The sequence below is a fragment of the Misgurnus anguillicaudatus genome, chromosome 16, assembly GCF_027580225.2.
Source record: "Misgurnus anguillicaudatus chromosome 16, ASM2758022v2, whole genome shotgun sequence".
Taxonomy (NCBI): Eukaryota; Metazoa; Chordata; class Actinopteri; order Cypriniformes; family Cobitidae; genus Misgurnus; species Misgurnus anguillicaudatus.
This window is the reverse complement of record NC_073352.2, coordinates 26,124,306-26,141,165: the sequence shown is the minus strand read 5'-3', so window position 1 is coordinate 26,141,165 and position 16,860 is coordinate 26,124,306. Positions and strand designations below refer to the sequence as shown.

General features: G+C 36.2%; 1 protein-coding gene across 2 annotated transcripts in view; it reads left to right on the top strand.

The window, feature by feature from the left end:
- The window catches only part of ldb2a (LIM domain binding 2a), a 79,475-nt gene extending 62,945 nt beyond the window's left edge, over positions 1–16,530 (top strand). Inside the window, exons 6-9 of one of the 2 annotated variants that reach the window (XM_073854402.1) lie at positions 1,573–1,696; positions 7,703–7,756; positions 8,637–8,770; positions 14,752–16,530. In XM_073854402.1, the coding sequence (XP_073710503.1) occupies positions 1,573–1,696; positions 7,703–7,756; positions 8,637–8,770; positions 14,752–14,982 (543 nt within the window). In that variant the 3' untranslated portion in view covers positions 14,983–16,530. Of the gene's footprint in view, positions 1–1,572; positions 1,697–7,702; positions 7,757–8,636; positions 8,777–14,751 lie in introns of both variants that reach the window. The other variant, XM_073854401.1, reaches the window with a different exon arrangement.
- Positions 16,531–16,860: the final 330 nt, after the last annotated feature.

Here is a 16,860-nt window from a genome sequence, read left to right as displayed (position 1 = left end):
TTTTTTTAGGCAAATATGGCAAGGAACTATACTCTCATTCTGGCGTAATAATCAAGGACTTTGCTGCTGTAAAATGACTGCAGGAGGCGCAATGATATTACGGAGCAGTCGAAAATAGTCCCCTGCCATTAAAAGTAAGTTACTAAGGGGACTATTTTCGGTTGCTGGTAATATCATTGCATTGCATTTTTATTGTTATTTTTGAGCGCAATGCTGGTGGTCTGGTCTGATTCGGTGGATCGTGCTAAGCTATGCTGAAAGTGCTAGCGCCAGACCCCGAGATCGGCTGAATTGATTCCAAAAAGGTAAAAATCAAATGTTTAACTCTAGGGGAGCTGGAAAATATGCATATTTTCAAAAAAAAAGAGAGTCCCTTTAAAGGCGTAGTTCACCCTATACGTCTAAACCTGTATGAATTTCTTTTTTCTGATAAACACAAAAGAAGATATTTTGATAAATGATGATGTGCACACAGCTGATTGTAATCATTGACTTTCATAGTAGGAAAAACAAATAGGATGGAATTCATACAGCGGTGGCTGTGTGCTTGCCATCATTTATCAAAATATCTTCTTTTGTGTTTATCAGAAAATAAATTCATACAGGTTTAAAACAACCTGAGGATGAGAAAATGATGACAGAATTTAAATTTTTGGGAGAACTATCCCTTTAAACTGCGCAATTGAGGATCGTCGACTTAAGGGTTTTTAACAAGTGCCTGTAAATGCTGTAAACAAGATCTTCACTGAATCATTTTCTCACGATTCTTGCTGGAAGTATTTTTAAGGCAAGGATCGTGAGAAATGATACCAGCATTTCAAAAGTGACTCATTAGCGTCGACTAAAAAGCCTGCGTTTGTCTGGACGCGTTTATCTGTAGATCCACACGAGGATGTTTCCTGTGCTCAGACGCAATACAACCGCTGTCCAGCGAGATGGGCAAGGAAGCTCGTAGGTTTCCTAGCATTCAGGATAGAAATAGCTTTGCTTTGTGGGCCGAGATCCAGAGATTGTTTCCCTGGACCTGTGGAAGTGACAGGACACAACAGTGTCGGGATACAATCCTGTCAGTGGGAAATGATTTGTGTGTGTGTATCCGTGTAAATTTCAAGCTTCGCTCACTGTGTGAAGAGATTAAATGACATTTATACATTTGGCAGACATGTTTATCCAAAGCGCACTACAGTGCATTCAAGCTACATACTGTGTTGTACCTTTTATCAATTGGAATGGAACCCATGACTTTGGTGTCTCTAATAAAGGTTGGGCTATAAGAAAAAATAATAATTTTACATGCTAAAAATATAGGATTATGTCTAGTTGATTGTAACTACACTGTTAGAAAAAAACTGTTAAAATATTTCCCCCAGCTGTCACAGGGTCAGTACCCTTTAAAAAAAATCCTAATATGTACCTTTAGGTACAGATATGTATGTACTTTTGAGGTACAGTACCAATATGTACTTTTTGAAGTGTGCCATCCCAGTGACAGCTGGGGTACATACTGTATTCCTGTTTTATTCAACTATAGGCATAGGTGTTCATGTGTGTGTGTATGTGTGTTTCTTCTAGTTGTGTGTCATCCTGGAGCCAATGCAAGAGTTAATGTCTCGACACAAGACATACAACCTCAGCCCGAGAGACTGTTTAAAGACCTGTTTGTTCCAGAAGTGGCAAAGAATGGTGGCCCCTCCAGGTAACCCTAAATCATTGCACAAACTATTATGTGATGCACTTAACCGTGGCATTTTGTGCTCTGCCAGATACATTTTGGAGGAAAACAGGTTTAAATTCTACTCTTTGGTCGAACGTCTCATAGTAAACCAGTGAAAATGTTGTGTACATGCTGTTGGTCTAAATTCTCTATCATTAACTCTTTCCACGCCATTGACTAGTTATTTCGTCAATTAAGAAAAACGCTTCCCTGCCAATGACGAGTTTTTACGGCAATCCATATTTCTGCTATTATCCACTAGATGGTGCTCTTACCCAACTTATAAAACATGGAAGCATACACTGACCCAAAAACAGAAAAAACGTTGTGTATGTTTAAATCATCTTTCTGAATCTGATCTCTAAAAAAAGTTCTTAACAAAAATGCTTTTTGCTCAAAATTTGAAAAAAAAAACACCCACATTTGAGAGGTGATAAAAAGAGAACAAATGAAGATGGGATGAAAGTTTTTTGTTTAAATGGAGAGGGTCTCTTCTTTCATTTGATATATTGTATGTTTATATATTTAAAGAAGAACATTTTCTGAAAGGCATTAAACTTTTGTGAAAATCGTAAAAAGCTGACTGGCAAAAAAAAAATTTAACGCTATGGTAAAAGAGTTAATGGTTGTATATAACACACATTGTGCAAGAGTTATAGTGACCATAAAGATGAGTTGTGTATTTAACAGTCCCTCCAGAAAACGTGATTATGCAATCACATGATTCAATGCATAATCAGCCAAAGTCCACATATTTAAATACGCTGCACTTTTGTCGCATAAATTGTAGATTTCTGCTCGCAAAATATGGGTGGCTTGCATGATTTTCTAATCCCCGCATTTTTGTAGCAAAAAAATCGTATATATCTTAGCAGTAAGTTGAAAAATTTTGCATTTACTTAACACATGAGTCATGGGAATTTCAGGAAGTGACGTAATTATGCGACGTGAACATCAATGAAAAGCTGCAAACAGTTTTTGCAAGTTCACGCAGTTTTTCCAAGTTCATGCAATTTTCTGCAATTTCATCGCATTTTTTAAGAAAACGTGCCGCAAGATCAAGGATTTTTGCCCACAACAATTACAAAAAAACTCTACATTTTTCTGAAAGGACTGATTTAAGCCGCTTCTATTAATGTATGCATGTCATTGCAGTAGACAGAGAGAGTATTTGGGGGCATTTATTTTAAAGACAGCAAAGACACAAACAGTAGCCAGGATTAAAGTTTACAACAATAAACATACTTTTATAACATGACAAAGTTTGTGTGATTGTATAAATACAAAAATGTAGTTTTGTTAAGAGAAAAACTATAGCATCATTTGTTTTGCAGATGCCACTATTTTGTTGTCAATACGATGAAATTTCATACATATTTATTAATGGAGGATCAACATCCTCTTTATCACATACAGTATATAAAATCTTATTAGTGCACCGTACTTGGCAGGTTACATCATTTTGGGTTATAGACGTCAATAGATATCTCAGTGTTTCATGTCATGTACTGTTTGTTTGTTTGTTTGTTTGTTTTTTTAGTTGGTTAATTCCAGTTCAATAACAATGATTTAAAAATGTCAGATAAAAACACATCCTCTCCCAATGGGTGACACCCCCTACGACCCCTTGTCCACCTGTTAGTCGTCAGCATTGGCCTTTTCAGAATCCACGTCGTAGTGGATCTTCTGTAATTGTCGTTTCCCTATTAGGTTCTCTTCCCTTTTTCCTCCCATTCTTTCAAAATCTGGATAGCATTTGTGTCCTGAACAGGAAGGAAGATAGGTTTTGCTTTTATACTCTGACAAGTTTTTCCCCCATTTTGTCTGTGTATGTGTGGAAATGAGGGCGTCGTTCACACGCTCGCACTGATAACAAAAATATGACTTTCTACAGAAGACCAAAATACTGCAGATGTCCCACAGGAGTTTGTTTATTATTGTATTGTATTGTTTATTATATGACTATATGTATTATGTATATGAACAAGCAGTTAGTAAACATCTCCATGGGTGTGCTTAGGAAGAACTAAAAATTTATTTTTAATTTACAGTATTATTAATAATGTATACTGTAAAGCCATCTTACTAAAAAAATAGTTTCTTATTTAAAAATCAGCATGATACAGAAAGGCTTCTGTTACCAAGGAGGATTAGGACCAAGCTAAAAAAATAAAATATAAAGTAAAACCATCTCAAGATTAAAGTCATTATAATGTGAGATTTAACTAGTAGTTTTTGAGAAAAAAGTCAAAATAAATAAAATTTTGAGAAAAAAGTCAATATATAACGATAATAAAGTTGTTATATTTTGCTTGTTCACAATATCTCCCTCATATTGTTTTATTATTAAGGCAGGTATGTAATTTGGTATCTGGTTTGCAGATTTGCTTGTTTACATCACTCCAAACTAGAGCTTAGATTCTCTGCCCGAGCCCGAACCCGGACTCGACCCGACCCGACCCGCGGGCCGGGTCGGGCCGAAATTTCCAGCCACATCCTCGGGTCGGGTCGGGTCGGGCACATGTCATGCGCAGCATCTCGTTCACTCGGAGTCTCGAACACGTAACGCATCACACCTGCTGTGCGTGCTGCACAGTGTAACTGCGCGGAAGATGCTGCGGTGGCTCACGGTGCAACGAGCAGTACTGGCTTCACGCTTCAATTCACAAAAGCATGCCATGGATGACGACCGGGATCTACTGAAATGGTGGAAAGTGAACGGATTGGTGTACCCAAAACTATCCGTCCTCTGCATTCCAGCAAGCAGCAGCAGCAGCGAACGGGTGTTCAGCACAGCTGGCCGAACGATAGAGCAGAGGACCGCTCTGAAACCAGAAACTGTCGACGCAATCTTGTTCTTGCATGACAACATGTAGAACCATGTAAGTAGCTATAGCTTTGTGATGAATATGACATTATATAATTATTACATAAATGCAGGCAGCCTTACTTGGCCTAATCAATTTCTCTTAATCTACAGGCTCATACACAGGCAGGAGGCTACCAGAATGGAGCAGCGTTTTTGCACTATATGCCTACGTTTTCTAATAGGCTTTAAAAATATTTATAATGTTTAAAATTATATTATAAAATATTATATGTTCTAAAACATTGTTTAAATTTATTAAAGTAGTAGGCCTATAATCTTAGGCCATTATTTTCTGTGTTCATCATTGTTCACGGTTTATTTTATTTTTTTATGTTTCTTTATTCGAAATTTCAATCCATTTAGGATCCATTCAGTTGTTTCTTAATAAACAAACAACGCAGTTTACATGCTTCTTTCTTGTCGTATTATTCATCAAGATAATAATAAATGCACGCACAATTATAAACTTGATAAATGTTATAGATATGTTTTACTATGCACAGAAAAATGTATTTCAACATTTGCAAAATTCAGAATTAAATTAATGTTCTGCAATTTGTACAAAAAGAGAGCTTGTAGTATAGCCTACGTGTTTAAGCCATTAAATAAGCACATTTAGTTTTAAGTTTTGAAGAAAGTTTTTCTTTAAAGTAAATTTCGTTTAGTATTAATTGTATCTTAATTTTAATACATTTTTTATCAACCAATTGCCTGGATTTAATACATAAAAAGCAATATAGCAGACAATATAATAATGACATGAGCGCCGGCGCGCTGCGTTATTACACTATTTGAAACTCGCAACACACGCTGTCACCGAATTTACAAATGCACATCTTGCTTGTTGCCCACACACATATTATGTTGAAATAACATTATTAATAATAATTAATCTTTAAGAATATTTGATTGAATGCTGAATGTTGTGCTTGTTAAATGTAATACAATTAAAACTTTAATTATGATAATTAAAATTATTTAATATTTAATATTGAGTGACCAGTTTTTGCTCACTTATTAATAGTATTTATGTATATTATATTATATTATATTATATTATATTATATTATATTATATTATATTATATTATATTATATTATATTATATATATATATATATATATATATATATATATATATATATATAAAACTGTGCAGCAGGTGCTCCCCTGTAGCCTAAATAATCAGCAGCTCCTGCGTTAAAAAATCTGGCGCCGGCCCTGGTTATAACGACATTTTAAAAATGGTCGGGTTTAAATCGGGCTCGGGCTTTATAATTACAGTGAACGTGTCGGGCCGGGCTGGGCTCGGACACAATGTGCACGGGCTCGGGTAGGGTCGGGCTTGATTTGTTGGGCCCGATCTAAGCTCTACTCCAAACACATTAATGTTAAAATATGACATTATTACGATTTTATTCTCGTTATATTACAACTTTATTCTTATTATATTACAAATTTATTCTTGTTATATCATGACTTTATTCTCGTTATATTACAATTTAATCTCGTTATATATTGACTTTATTCTCGAAATTTTACGACTTTATTCTCGTTATATATTGACTTTATTCTCGTTATATATTGACTATATTCTCATTATATATTGACTATATTCTCGTTATATTACGACTTTATTCTTATTATATTACGACTTTATTCTCGTTATATATTGACTTTATTCTCGTTATATATTGACTTTATTCTCGTTGTATTACGATTTTATTCTCGCTATATTACGACTTTATTCTCGTTATATATTGACTTTATTCTTGTTATATATTGACTTTATTCTCGTTATATTACGACTTTATTCTCCCTATATTATGACTTTATTCTCGTTATATATTGACTTTATTCTCATTATATTACGACTTTATTCTCATTATATTACAACTTTATTCTCGTTATATATTGACTTTATTCTCGTTATATTACGATTTTATTCTTGCTATATTATGACTTTATTCTCGTTATATATTTACTTTATTCTCGTTATATTACGACTTTATTTTCATTATTTTACGACTTTATTCTCGCTATATTACGACTTTATTCTCGTTATATTACGACTTTATTCTCATTATATTACAACTTTATTCTCTTAATATATTACAACTTTATTCTCATTATATTACAACTTTATTCTCGTTATATATTGACTTTATTCTCGTTATATTACGATTTTATTCTCGCTATATTATGACTTTATTCTCGTTATATATTGACTTTATTCTCGTTATATTACGACTTTATTCTCATTATATTACAACTTTATTCTCGTTATATATTGACTTTATTCTCGTTATATTACGACTTTATTCTCATTATTTTACGACTTTATTCTCGCTATATTACGACTTTATTCTTGTTATATTACGACTTTATTCTCATTATATTACAACTTTATTCTCATTATATTACAACTTTATTCTTGTTATATTACAACTTTATTCTCATTATATTACAAGTTTATTCTCGTTATATTACGACTTTATTCTCATTATATTACGACTTTATTCTCGTTATATATTGACTTTATTCTCATTATATTACGACTTTATTCTCATTATTTTACGACTTTATTCTCGCCGTATTACGACTTTATTCTCGTTATATTATGACTTTATTCTCATTATATTACAACTTTATTCTCGTTATATTAAAACTTTATTCTCATTATATTACAACTTTATTCTCTTTATATTACAACTTTATTCTCGTTATATTACGACTTTATTCTTGTTATATTACGACTTTATTCTTGTTATATTACGACTTTTTTCTCGAAATTTTACAACTTTATTCTCATTATATTACGACTTTATTCTCGCTATATTACGACTTTAATCTTTTTATATTAGAAATCTATCCTCAACATTTTCGACTTAATTCTCGTTATATATTGACTTTATTCTCAAAATGTTATTTTATTTGACTTTTCTCAAAAAACTACTATTTAAATCTCTCATTATAATGACTTTCATCTCGAGATGGTTTTATTTTATTCCTCCTTCTGTAGTCTTACATTTTTAAACATAAAATTTTGTAATGTTGTACATGATATACATGCGTAAGTATTTGTCTGAGAAATAAAACCATATTTTGGATGTGATTTCAGCTGGACATCCACAGAACTTCAAAACGGAAATTTTCCCCACAAATCACAAAAAAGGTACACTTCTGATTCTTATCTAATAGTGAAACTGTGTCTAAATGGAAAGTCGATAAATATACTTTTCTGGCTGTTTAACTTATGAAAGCCCGGTTACAAGTGGTTATTTCAGAAATCACCACAAACAGGCAATTTGTTTAAAGCAGCACTATGTAGTTTCCATGTAAAAATGACTTACAGCTCCCCCATGTGGTTGAAAAGCGCCACAGTGCCTGGTATCAGACACTCTTCTGCAGGCAGGGGGAGGGGCGGGGCTGTGTTTCCTACCCTCCACCGCCACTTTCAGAGTGTGCTTGTAGCAGCTAGGAGGCTGCTCAGGTTGCAGCAACAGTACAATTTGTCCAGTTAAAAGTTGTTCTATCACTGAAATAATTTTAGAGACATTATTTAAAGGTAAAAAAAAACTACATAGTGTTGCTTTAACAAAAAATTATCCATTGCCTAAAACTCATATATTTTTATAGTTTATCCAAAAACAATTCTGAATAAAAAGAACATTTTAGAGCATTAACATGATTTAGATATTATTGATGTATGCGTGCATATGCATGGCTGCTGATACCGCAGTGTGCAATGTTGAGTGTTTATGCAAATCAAAGCTGGAGCAATTTCTTACTACTGCATGTCCTGGGAGATGTTTGAATGCACTTCGATTCTACCTCAGTAAAATGCATGGTCCATTTGTTTGTCTCATCTGTGCGTCCGCTAACATGTGTTTGTGCACGCTTATGTGCTTAAAACAAATGTCTGTGAGCTTTATTCTGCCTGTCTTCTTCTCTGTGCATCGTTTGCACCTGCTGTTTCACATGTGTGCCTGTGTTTGTGGATGTGTGTTCATCACTTTTAATAATACTTATTTTGTGTGTTTGGTGGAGAGCAGAACCCACTCGACAGACCACAACCAAGAGAAGAAAAAGAAAGAACTCAGCCAGCAGTGCGTCTAACAGTAGCCTAGGCAACAGTGCTGGTGGAAAGAAACGCAGCCCTGCCAACAACTTTACTCTGACCAGCCAGGTACCTGTAAGCATCAAATCTTTTTCTTTACACACGCACACACACACATCCATTGTCTTAAAATCTTAAACCATTAAATAAACATCTTCTGATTACCTCCACACTTGGGGCTTAAAGGGATAGTTCACCCAAAAATGAAATTTTGTCATTATTTACTCACCCTCAAGTTGTTACAGACCTGTATACATTTCTTTGCTGAACACAAAGGAAGATATTTGTAATGAAGCAGATAACGGGAGCACCATTGACGTGCTGTTGATGAGTAAATGATGACACAAAATTTTTTGTTATTGAGTGAACTATCACTTTAACTACTGATTCTGTACCTTTCACAGCTAATCAAACATTACAATACTATTATGACATGTTACATTAATGTCAGTGTTTCCACGGCTCAAGTGTTTTTGGTGTGGGCCACGACACAAATGTAAAACACATTACATTGCAATTCAAAGCCAAAGTAAATACACCCACAACTCCTTCACAGAGACAGACTTCCTTGCACTCATTTTCAATTCCTATAATACTCACTTACAGTGTTTAACCCCAATTCAGAAGCATTTATCCCAGAGTGCCTCTTTATCCCCCGGGTTTCCTCTCCGGCTGTCGATGTATTCAGCCCCCAGCTCACACGTTACAGGGTCAAGCACACAGCTCACGGGTGCTGAAGCTGTTTTTGGGGAGTAGTATTGTGAAGCGGTAAATTTGTTTGCAGTTGGATGATGGGATTTGTAGTACTTGGCTTTTCCCCTGGAGTTCAGGGACAATGAGATACATGAATGCTGTAGAGGAGATTAGAGAGGAGGACATTCTTGTGTTGCAGAGCAGCCTGTCCAAGCCGAAGCAGCATAGCCTAACAATTCATTTTTGGATAAAAACATTTTTTATATCTACGAGTGGCGGCTCGTGACTGCTCGTCTGAGAGGTGCAAATTCAAAATAAGTGTTCAGAGTGTCATGTGTGTTGCTTGTGTTCTCAAAAAATGTGTTTGTTGAATCATGTGAACCATCTGCATCACGTGTTTTGTCGGGGTGGGTGCCTGGTGCACGCGCGCCAAAATCGTTTATGATAAAAGAGACGCAAAATACACGCATGCACTCCCTTAACAGTAAACTCTGATTATGCATGAGATTATGCGAGTATCTGGCAAACGCGAGCGTTTCTTTTATCATAAACCCTTTGGATGTGTGTGCAGCAGGCACTTGTTTTGACAGGACACGTGATGCACATAGAATCACTCAACGCGCAGAACACATATTTTGAAATTACGAACCACACACATGACGGGCTACATACATGTTGTGACGAACTTCGCAGCGAGCGCCCTCGAAAAAAGAAGTCACTGGCCGCCACTGATATCTACCCCATCTGTATTTGGCAAAATGTTTGGTCCTTACACACCCCCATTGGTCTAGATCAATTTATTTACACAATGCAAAAATATATATATGAACAGTTTAGAAAGAAATTAGTGAATGAGGCTAATTATTAGTTTTGATTTGCTGTTACAAGAATCTAAAAAATATTTTTTTTTCTTTTTTAAGCTATTGACAGTCATTTCCGTTGCAAAGGTTTAAAAAGTAAAATCTTTTCAAGTACATCCAGACAAAAAGGGGCATCACTAATCCAGAGAATATAGGGTGGCCAATACATAGCCAGTTTATGTGCATGTATGTTTATATGCTTTAGCAAATGATGTGTAAAGAAAGATTAAGAAATTAGTCATGCACGATAATTATTCAATTAGCTTAAAAGTATTGAAAACAAAAAAAAGAACAATAATAACTCCTTAAAGAACAATAGGGTCCTCACACCTCGGTGCTCGGCCCTAACAAGCACGAGCAAGCAGCGAACATTTCTTTTAATTGGCCAAGCAGGCAAACTACACCATCACCCAATACTGAAAATCCTAAAAGGATTACCTTATATCAGCTCAGTCAACTTAAAAAAGCACTCAATTTCTGCTTAAAAAATTAACCTAACTTAAAGTATGTTTTCCTTTTTTTTTTGTATTTAGTTATTTTACACAGAAATCTCTGTAGATGTACCTTTAATTACATACATTTGGTTCTAGCCGTATGTATCCAGCATCCGTCACTTCGAGGACACATTCACACACGAAGTGTGCGAATTGTTGGTGTGAGCATTTGGCTCGGTGCCAGTGCTTATTATCATATAGATCCTGTGTGTGTGTGTGTGTGTGTGTGTGTGTGTGTGTGTGTGTGTGTGTGTGTGTGTGTGTGTGTGTGTGTGTGTGTGTGTGTGTGTGTGTGTGTGACTATTTTTATTGCAGTCCCCATTGTAAGTTATGTGGCCATGTGCTGTAAAAAGGAACATGCTGGTTACATATGTAGCGTGGCCACTTGGCTTTGTGCAGTCATCGCATGCTGCCTGATCGTCCGCCTACGTGAGCCCAATCACAATGAGATGATCATGTGACTACTGGGGAGCGATGGGGTGGACTTTTTTTCAACAATATTACAACAGTGCCCCCTTTTGGTCATGTGTACTGGGCTGGAATTAAGACTGGAGTCATTTCGTTCGGGAGAATAATGAAATGCTGATTAGTCATGCGTGTATAGCATGCCATATGCACTGCATATTTACATGAATTTGCATTACATGAAAGCATTTGGCAGATCCAAAAGAACATACATACTGTATTGAGTTCAAGGTGCCTATACATAGGTGATTCTCACGAAATCCAGACTTAGAAGGTGTCCAGCATCAGATTTTTAAAAAGCCCTTGAAGCCAGCTTTTTTTGCACATATAAGATTAAGGTCTAAACTTACTATAACCATTATTTTTAGAGGATTTAAAAAATATTTCCTATAGAATTATTTACATTTTTTTAGATTATCATGATCAAAAATTATCATGATAATCTAAAATGATCATTACCGCAACATGATATTACATTAAATATATGCATTTACAAACTCATGTTTCGGTAATGAAAAATAAAAAGTTGTCTAGGTACTACGACAAACAAAATTTCAACTTTTATCTGGAGAGAAAAAATAAGAACTGCTTACCTGGTAGCTATCTTGAGTGTCACAGTCAATTATGTCTCTTCCAACAAAATGTTAGTTCTTTGAGGGCTTAAACAATGATTGAAATCAGACTGGATTTAGCTACAGGCTACATCTAATTAGACAAAAGCACTGGACTGCCTTTCCGTGTAATAGCAAATAAAGTTTCGAGTGTATCAGTACAGTATCTGTGTGTGTGCGATCCTGGACCCCGACTTCACATTCAGACTTCAGGCCGACAGTTGCCGTTCATAAACAGATGGCAAATTCAAGGCTCGTTGGCAAGCGCTGCGCTTTTTCTCACTCGCTAACGTTTTAGCTAATGACTTAATTAGCTATGCAAATTGACAAATCAGCGTGCGGATATTGTTATTTAGTCAAAAAGCCCACCCTAATGAATGAGAGTAATTAAAAAGCAGAGGGTAGGGGGGCTAACAGGGACTCTGGGGTCTCCGCCAGACAGACTACACAAGAATTATTGCTCGAATAAATATACAAAACGGTCAATGAGCTGACTAAAGACATGGCTTATGAATGGCCTAGCGGTGTAAAATCATGGGGAACTTTCACAGAAGGTTGCTGGAGGAAAGGCAGACAACATAGATGATGAAAAAAACAGGGAAAGGCATACGCTGCCTGTACATGGGGGCTAGGATCTGTTTCTCCTTCCCAAATTCAAACTTTAAAGAATCAGGCCATTTTCTTATTTAAAAAATCCAGATAATTTACTCACCACCGTGTTATCCAACATGTTGATGTCTTTCTTTGTTCGGTCGGGAAGAAATTGTGTTTTTTGTGGAGAAAGATCCAGGATATTTCTCATTTTAATGGACCCCAACACTTAACAGTTTTAATGCAGTTAAAAATTTCCGTTTCAAAGGACTCTAAATGATCCCAAACAAGGCATAATGAGAGGGTCTTATCTAGCAAAACGATTGTCATTTTGGCAAGAAAAATAAAAAATATGCACTTTTAATCCACAACTTCTCTTCTTCCTCCGGCTGTGTGATGAGCCAGCGCAACCTCACGTAATTGCGTAATGATGTGGAAAGATCACGTGTTACATATATGAAACGCACATTTGTGGACAATTTTAAACAATAAACTGACACAAAGACATTAATTAGTATCATTCCACATACAACAACGTCAGAACGGTCCTCTTTCTCCAAACTTGTAAACACTGGGGCGTAGTTTCACATACGTCATCCGTGACCACTTGACGTGATGACGTATTACAAGAGGTCGCGCTGGCGCGTCACACGACCGGAGGAGGACGGGAGGTTGTGGTTTAAAAGTGCATATTTGTATTTTTCTTCCCAAACATGGCAATCGTTTCGCTAGATAAGACCCTTATGCCTTGTTTGGGATCGTTTAGAGTCCTTTGAAACTGCAATTTTAAACTGCATTAAAAGTATTGAGGTCCACTTAAGTCTATTAAAATGAAAAAAATCTTGACTGAACAAAGAAAGACATCAACATTTTGGATGACATGGTGAGTAAATTATCTGGATTTTTTTTAAGAAAATGGACTTATCCTTTAATAGCTGACTTACTATAACAATTTGTTAATTAAATAATTCATCTGGAGATATGGGAGCACACAACCTTCGAGATGCAGGGTTCCCACAGGTCCCTGAAATCCTTGAAAGTTTGTGAATCTGGGAATTTTTGAAAATAAACATACGTAGATACAGGTCATTGAAAGTGCTTGAATCTATTTTGTGCAAGAAGTTTTCTGGAAAAAAATCCATATTATTCCCTGTGTAGTGTAGGATAACAAAATACAAAATTCTAGACTTTTTAAGCACACATGCTAAACTGTTTGCTTTAAATGCTTTTATCTTCTGTATGCGAATGTTGATTCATACCAAAATGCTTTTTTGCATAGTTGTGTTTGACACATAAAAACGTCCCGGGTTACGTATGTAACTGTTGTTCCCTGAGAAGGGAACGAGACACTGCGTCTCCCTTGCCATACTTCCTGCATCCCTGTAACGCCGTCTTTGGCAATATTTCAGATAGCGATATATTTCCTGACTCTTGCGTCACCCTGTCTTTGTCGTTAAGCCTCACCATTGGTTGAATTTGATATACACATTCAGACGCACTTACCCCTGGAGGCGTCCCCAAAGTGTCACAGCAGTGACGCAGCGCAAGTTCCCTCGAAAGGGAACTGTTACAATGTATCTTAAAAGGTAACACGATGTAACCTTGCTCTCACTTGAAATGTGTCCCCACATTTAGTCCTTGAATTTAAGGGTATTGCACCTGGAAAGTCCTTGAAAGGTCCTTGAATTTGAAGTTAACTAAGGTGTGGAAACCCTGGAGATGTCATACTGTAGCTGTATCCTGCAGTTGTCTCACCCTCCGCCTATGGTAGACAGACAGTGAGAGCAACAGATTAAGAGCTCCCATGCTGTAGCGTCGACGCACATGGTTGGCGATGCATGTGCTCCAGTTAACTGATCTGCTGAGCTTGAGAATGCAACCAGAGAGATAGCTAGGCAAGACTACCTTACAGAAAGATAACCACTTTTGTACCTGAATCTATGATATTGCCGTTTACAGAATAAATTTACCCAAAGACTGTTAATATACTTAAAGAGAGTTATTTATTCAAATTTTCATTTATCCCAGTGCAAATTACTCAGATGTCACACACAGCTGGGAAGTATGTGACCCAGCTGCATGCATATCTTTTTTTTAAATCTAGTTTTTAAACAAAATTATGCAATCCAGCCATTTTAAACTCTCACACACACACACACATACTCAGACAGTTTCTTTTAATGCTGTCCAACATGGTTAGTATCGACTGATATATGTCTGGGTCCGGCTGATTCACAATAATCCTGTCATATTCGTTTTGTGTTCACCAATCAAGAACCCAACACTTTTATATTTTTTTGTGCAATTACTAATATTTCGATATTTGTTATTAACAGGATGTGATGGTGGTGGGTGAGCCCACCCTAATGGGTGGCGAGTTTGGCGATGAGGACGAGCGCCTGATCACCCGGCTAGAAAACACACAATACGACGCCACAAATGGCCTCGACGATGATGATGACTTTACGAGCTCGCCGGCGCTTGGAAACAACAGCCCGTGGAACAGCAAGCCACCTACTGGACAGGACAGCAAGCCAGAGAGCACAGCCTCTCAGCCATCTCAATAGAAACCACCACCAGGGCGGCGCTCTCTCTATCTGACCTCACTTTATACCCCGTATGATGTACATCTCACGTCATGGTGTTAACGATTCACCATTTTTCTGACTATTCTGCTTCATTTTCTGGATGACATTTAAGAAAACTGACCAAATTTTGGCCGCAATATTTCCCCATTGGATACTTTTGAAATCATCTGGTTAGGTTAAAAAGCAGCTGCAGAAATGTGACTCTTGGATGAACCAGAATTTATCGAATGAGAAATCTGCATTAACAGGTGAGACCTGAAGCCAATGTAAAATGTAAAAAGCTATCGTCCGTCTCGCAGTTAAGCACACATCTCCATAGTGACTCCAGATGGTAACCACAGCCAATGGCTGAAGAGATGGTCATGCTCATTGTCTTTTCACTGGAGACTGGAACTGCAAAGGCATCCACTGAGACCAATCCCTGAACATTTGCATTTTTATTGGAAATTCGTTTGTCTATTGTCTTTTCCCTCTGCTTTCAATTAAAAGTGAACCTCAATGCGTTCCTTCAACTCAACAGACTGTATTAACTATAAAGACAGCTTTGGTCTCTGGTTTGAAAAGCGTTGCGTGTTGCCATTTACAGATTGAACTTTCTACAAATATCCCTACATTTCGTTTCTCAGTCAATTTTGTGTTGTTATTTTATTAATTTGTGTTCTCCTTGCACTGTAACTCAGAGATTAGGAGTTGACAGACAGACGCATACTGTATGAAAACATTTGTCCAAATGTATGCCTCTGTTCCTTATAATGGCTTATTTTCATACTGGAATAATATATGTTTCTGCATGGCATTTTAAAATCGGTGATGATGTTTGTTTTTTTAGACTCTAGGCCATGTTCTGCTTTGTTTATTGGTTTGGGAGCACAGTAAACAGGGTTACTTGACTTTAGGAAAGAAATGCAGTCCATCTGATGTTATTAATGTTCTCAGACCTTGATTTAAACTGCCGCGTAATCGACTTTCCTCCCCAAATAATGGATTTCATGCTCAGGAATGAACCTCATACTGAGAAAGTTGTGAACAGGTTATTGTTAAATCACATCCCAAATATAGTGTTTATTTGAAAAACATTAATTTAATCTAGCGTCACACTACTTTTAACATGAAATATGAAAACTGCCTTTTTAATATCAAATTTTAAATTTGTTTTCATATATGGTAAATGTGGTATTTTAATTAATTGGACTTGCAATAAGTCCCTTTAAGAGTTTATGCTTTAATGATGGAAAAAGGATTGTAATGATAATTTTGACAGCCAAATGTGTTTTTATTGTTTGGTTTCTTCATGTTTCTGTACTTTATCATTACAAAATATATTTCATGAATATTATCTCCAAAAACCGACAAAATGAAAGGAGACACAATCTCAGTCACCTGCTGTATGAATCTTGTATTACTGGAACTCTGCACAGTTTGTAATATATTTAGCAGAGGTGTTTTTTGTGTCATACCCAAAGTCTTGTATGTATGCTTTGCCATTTTATGTGCCAATAAATTGTGCTTACACAACCTTTGCCTTAATTTTTCTGGCTCTCCCATTTATAGGTAATTATTTAAAATAAACGTTTATTTAACAACCCTTGCAAACGTTGTTTTATGTATGTGCCTGGTTTGAAAACACTGGGCCTGTATTACAGAAACATCTGTCTTATCTGTGAAGTAACCAATTTGGATCCCATTTAGGACATTGATCGGAAGTTTCTGGACGTTTTGCCCCCTGGAAATCATCTCTGTCCCTTCTGCTTATTTCATATCAATAAACTTTAAAATCTGATCTAGTGTTCAGTTTTGAGAAAGTCAGGTAATGCACTTTCATCCCCAATAACATGATGAAAATGTTTTCATCCACAA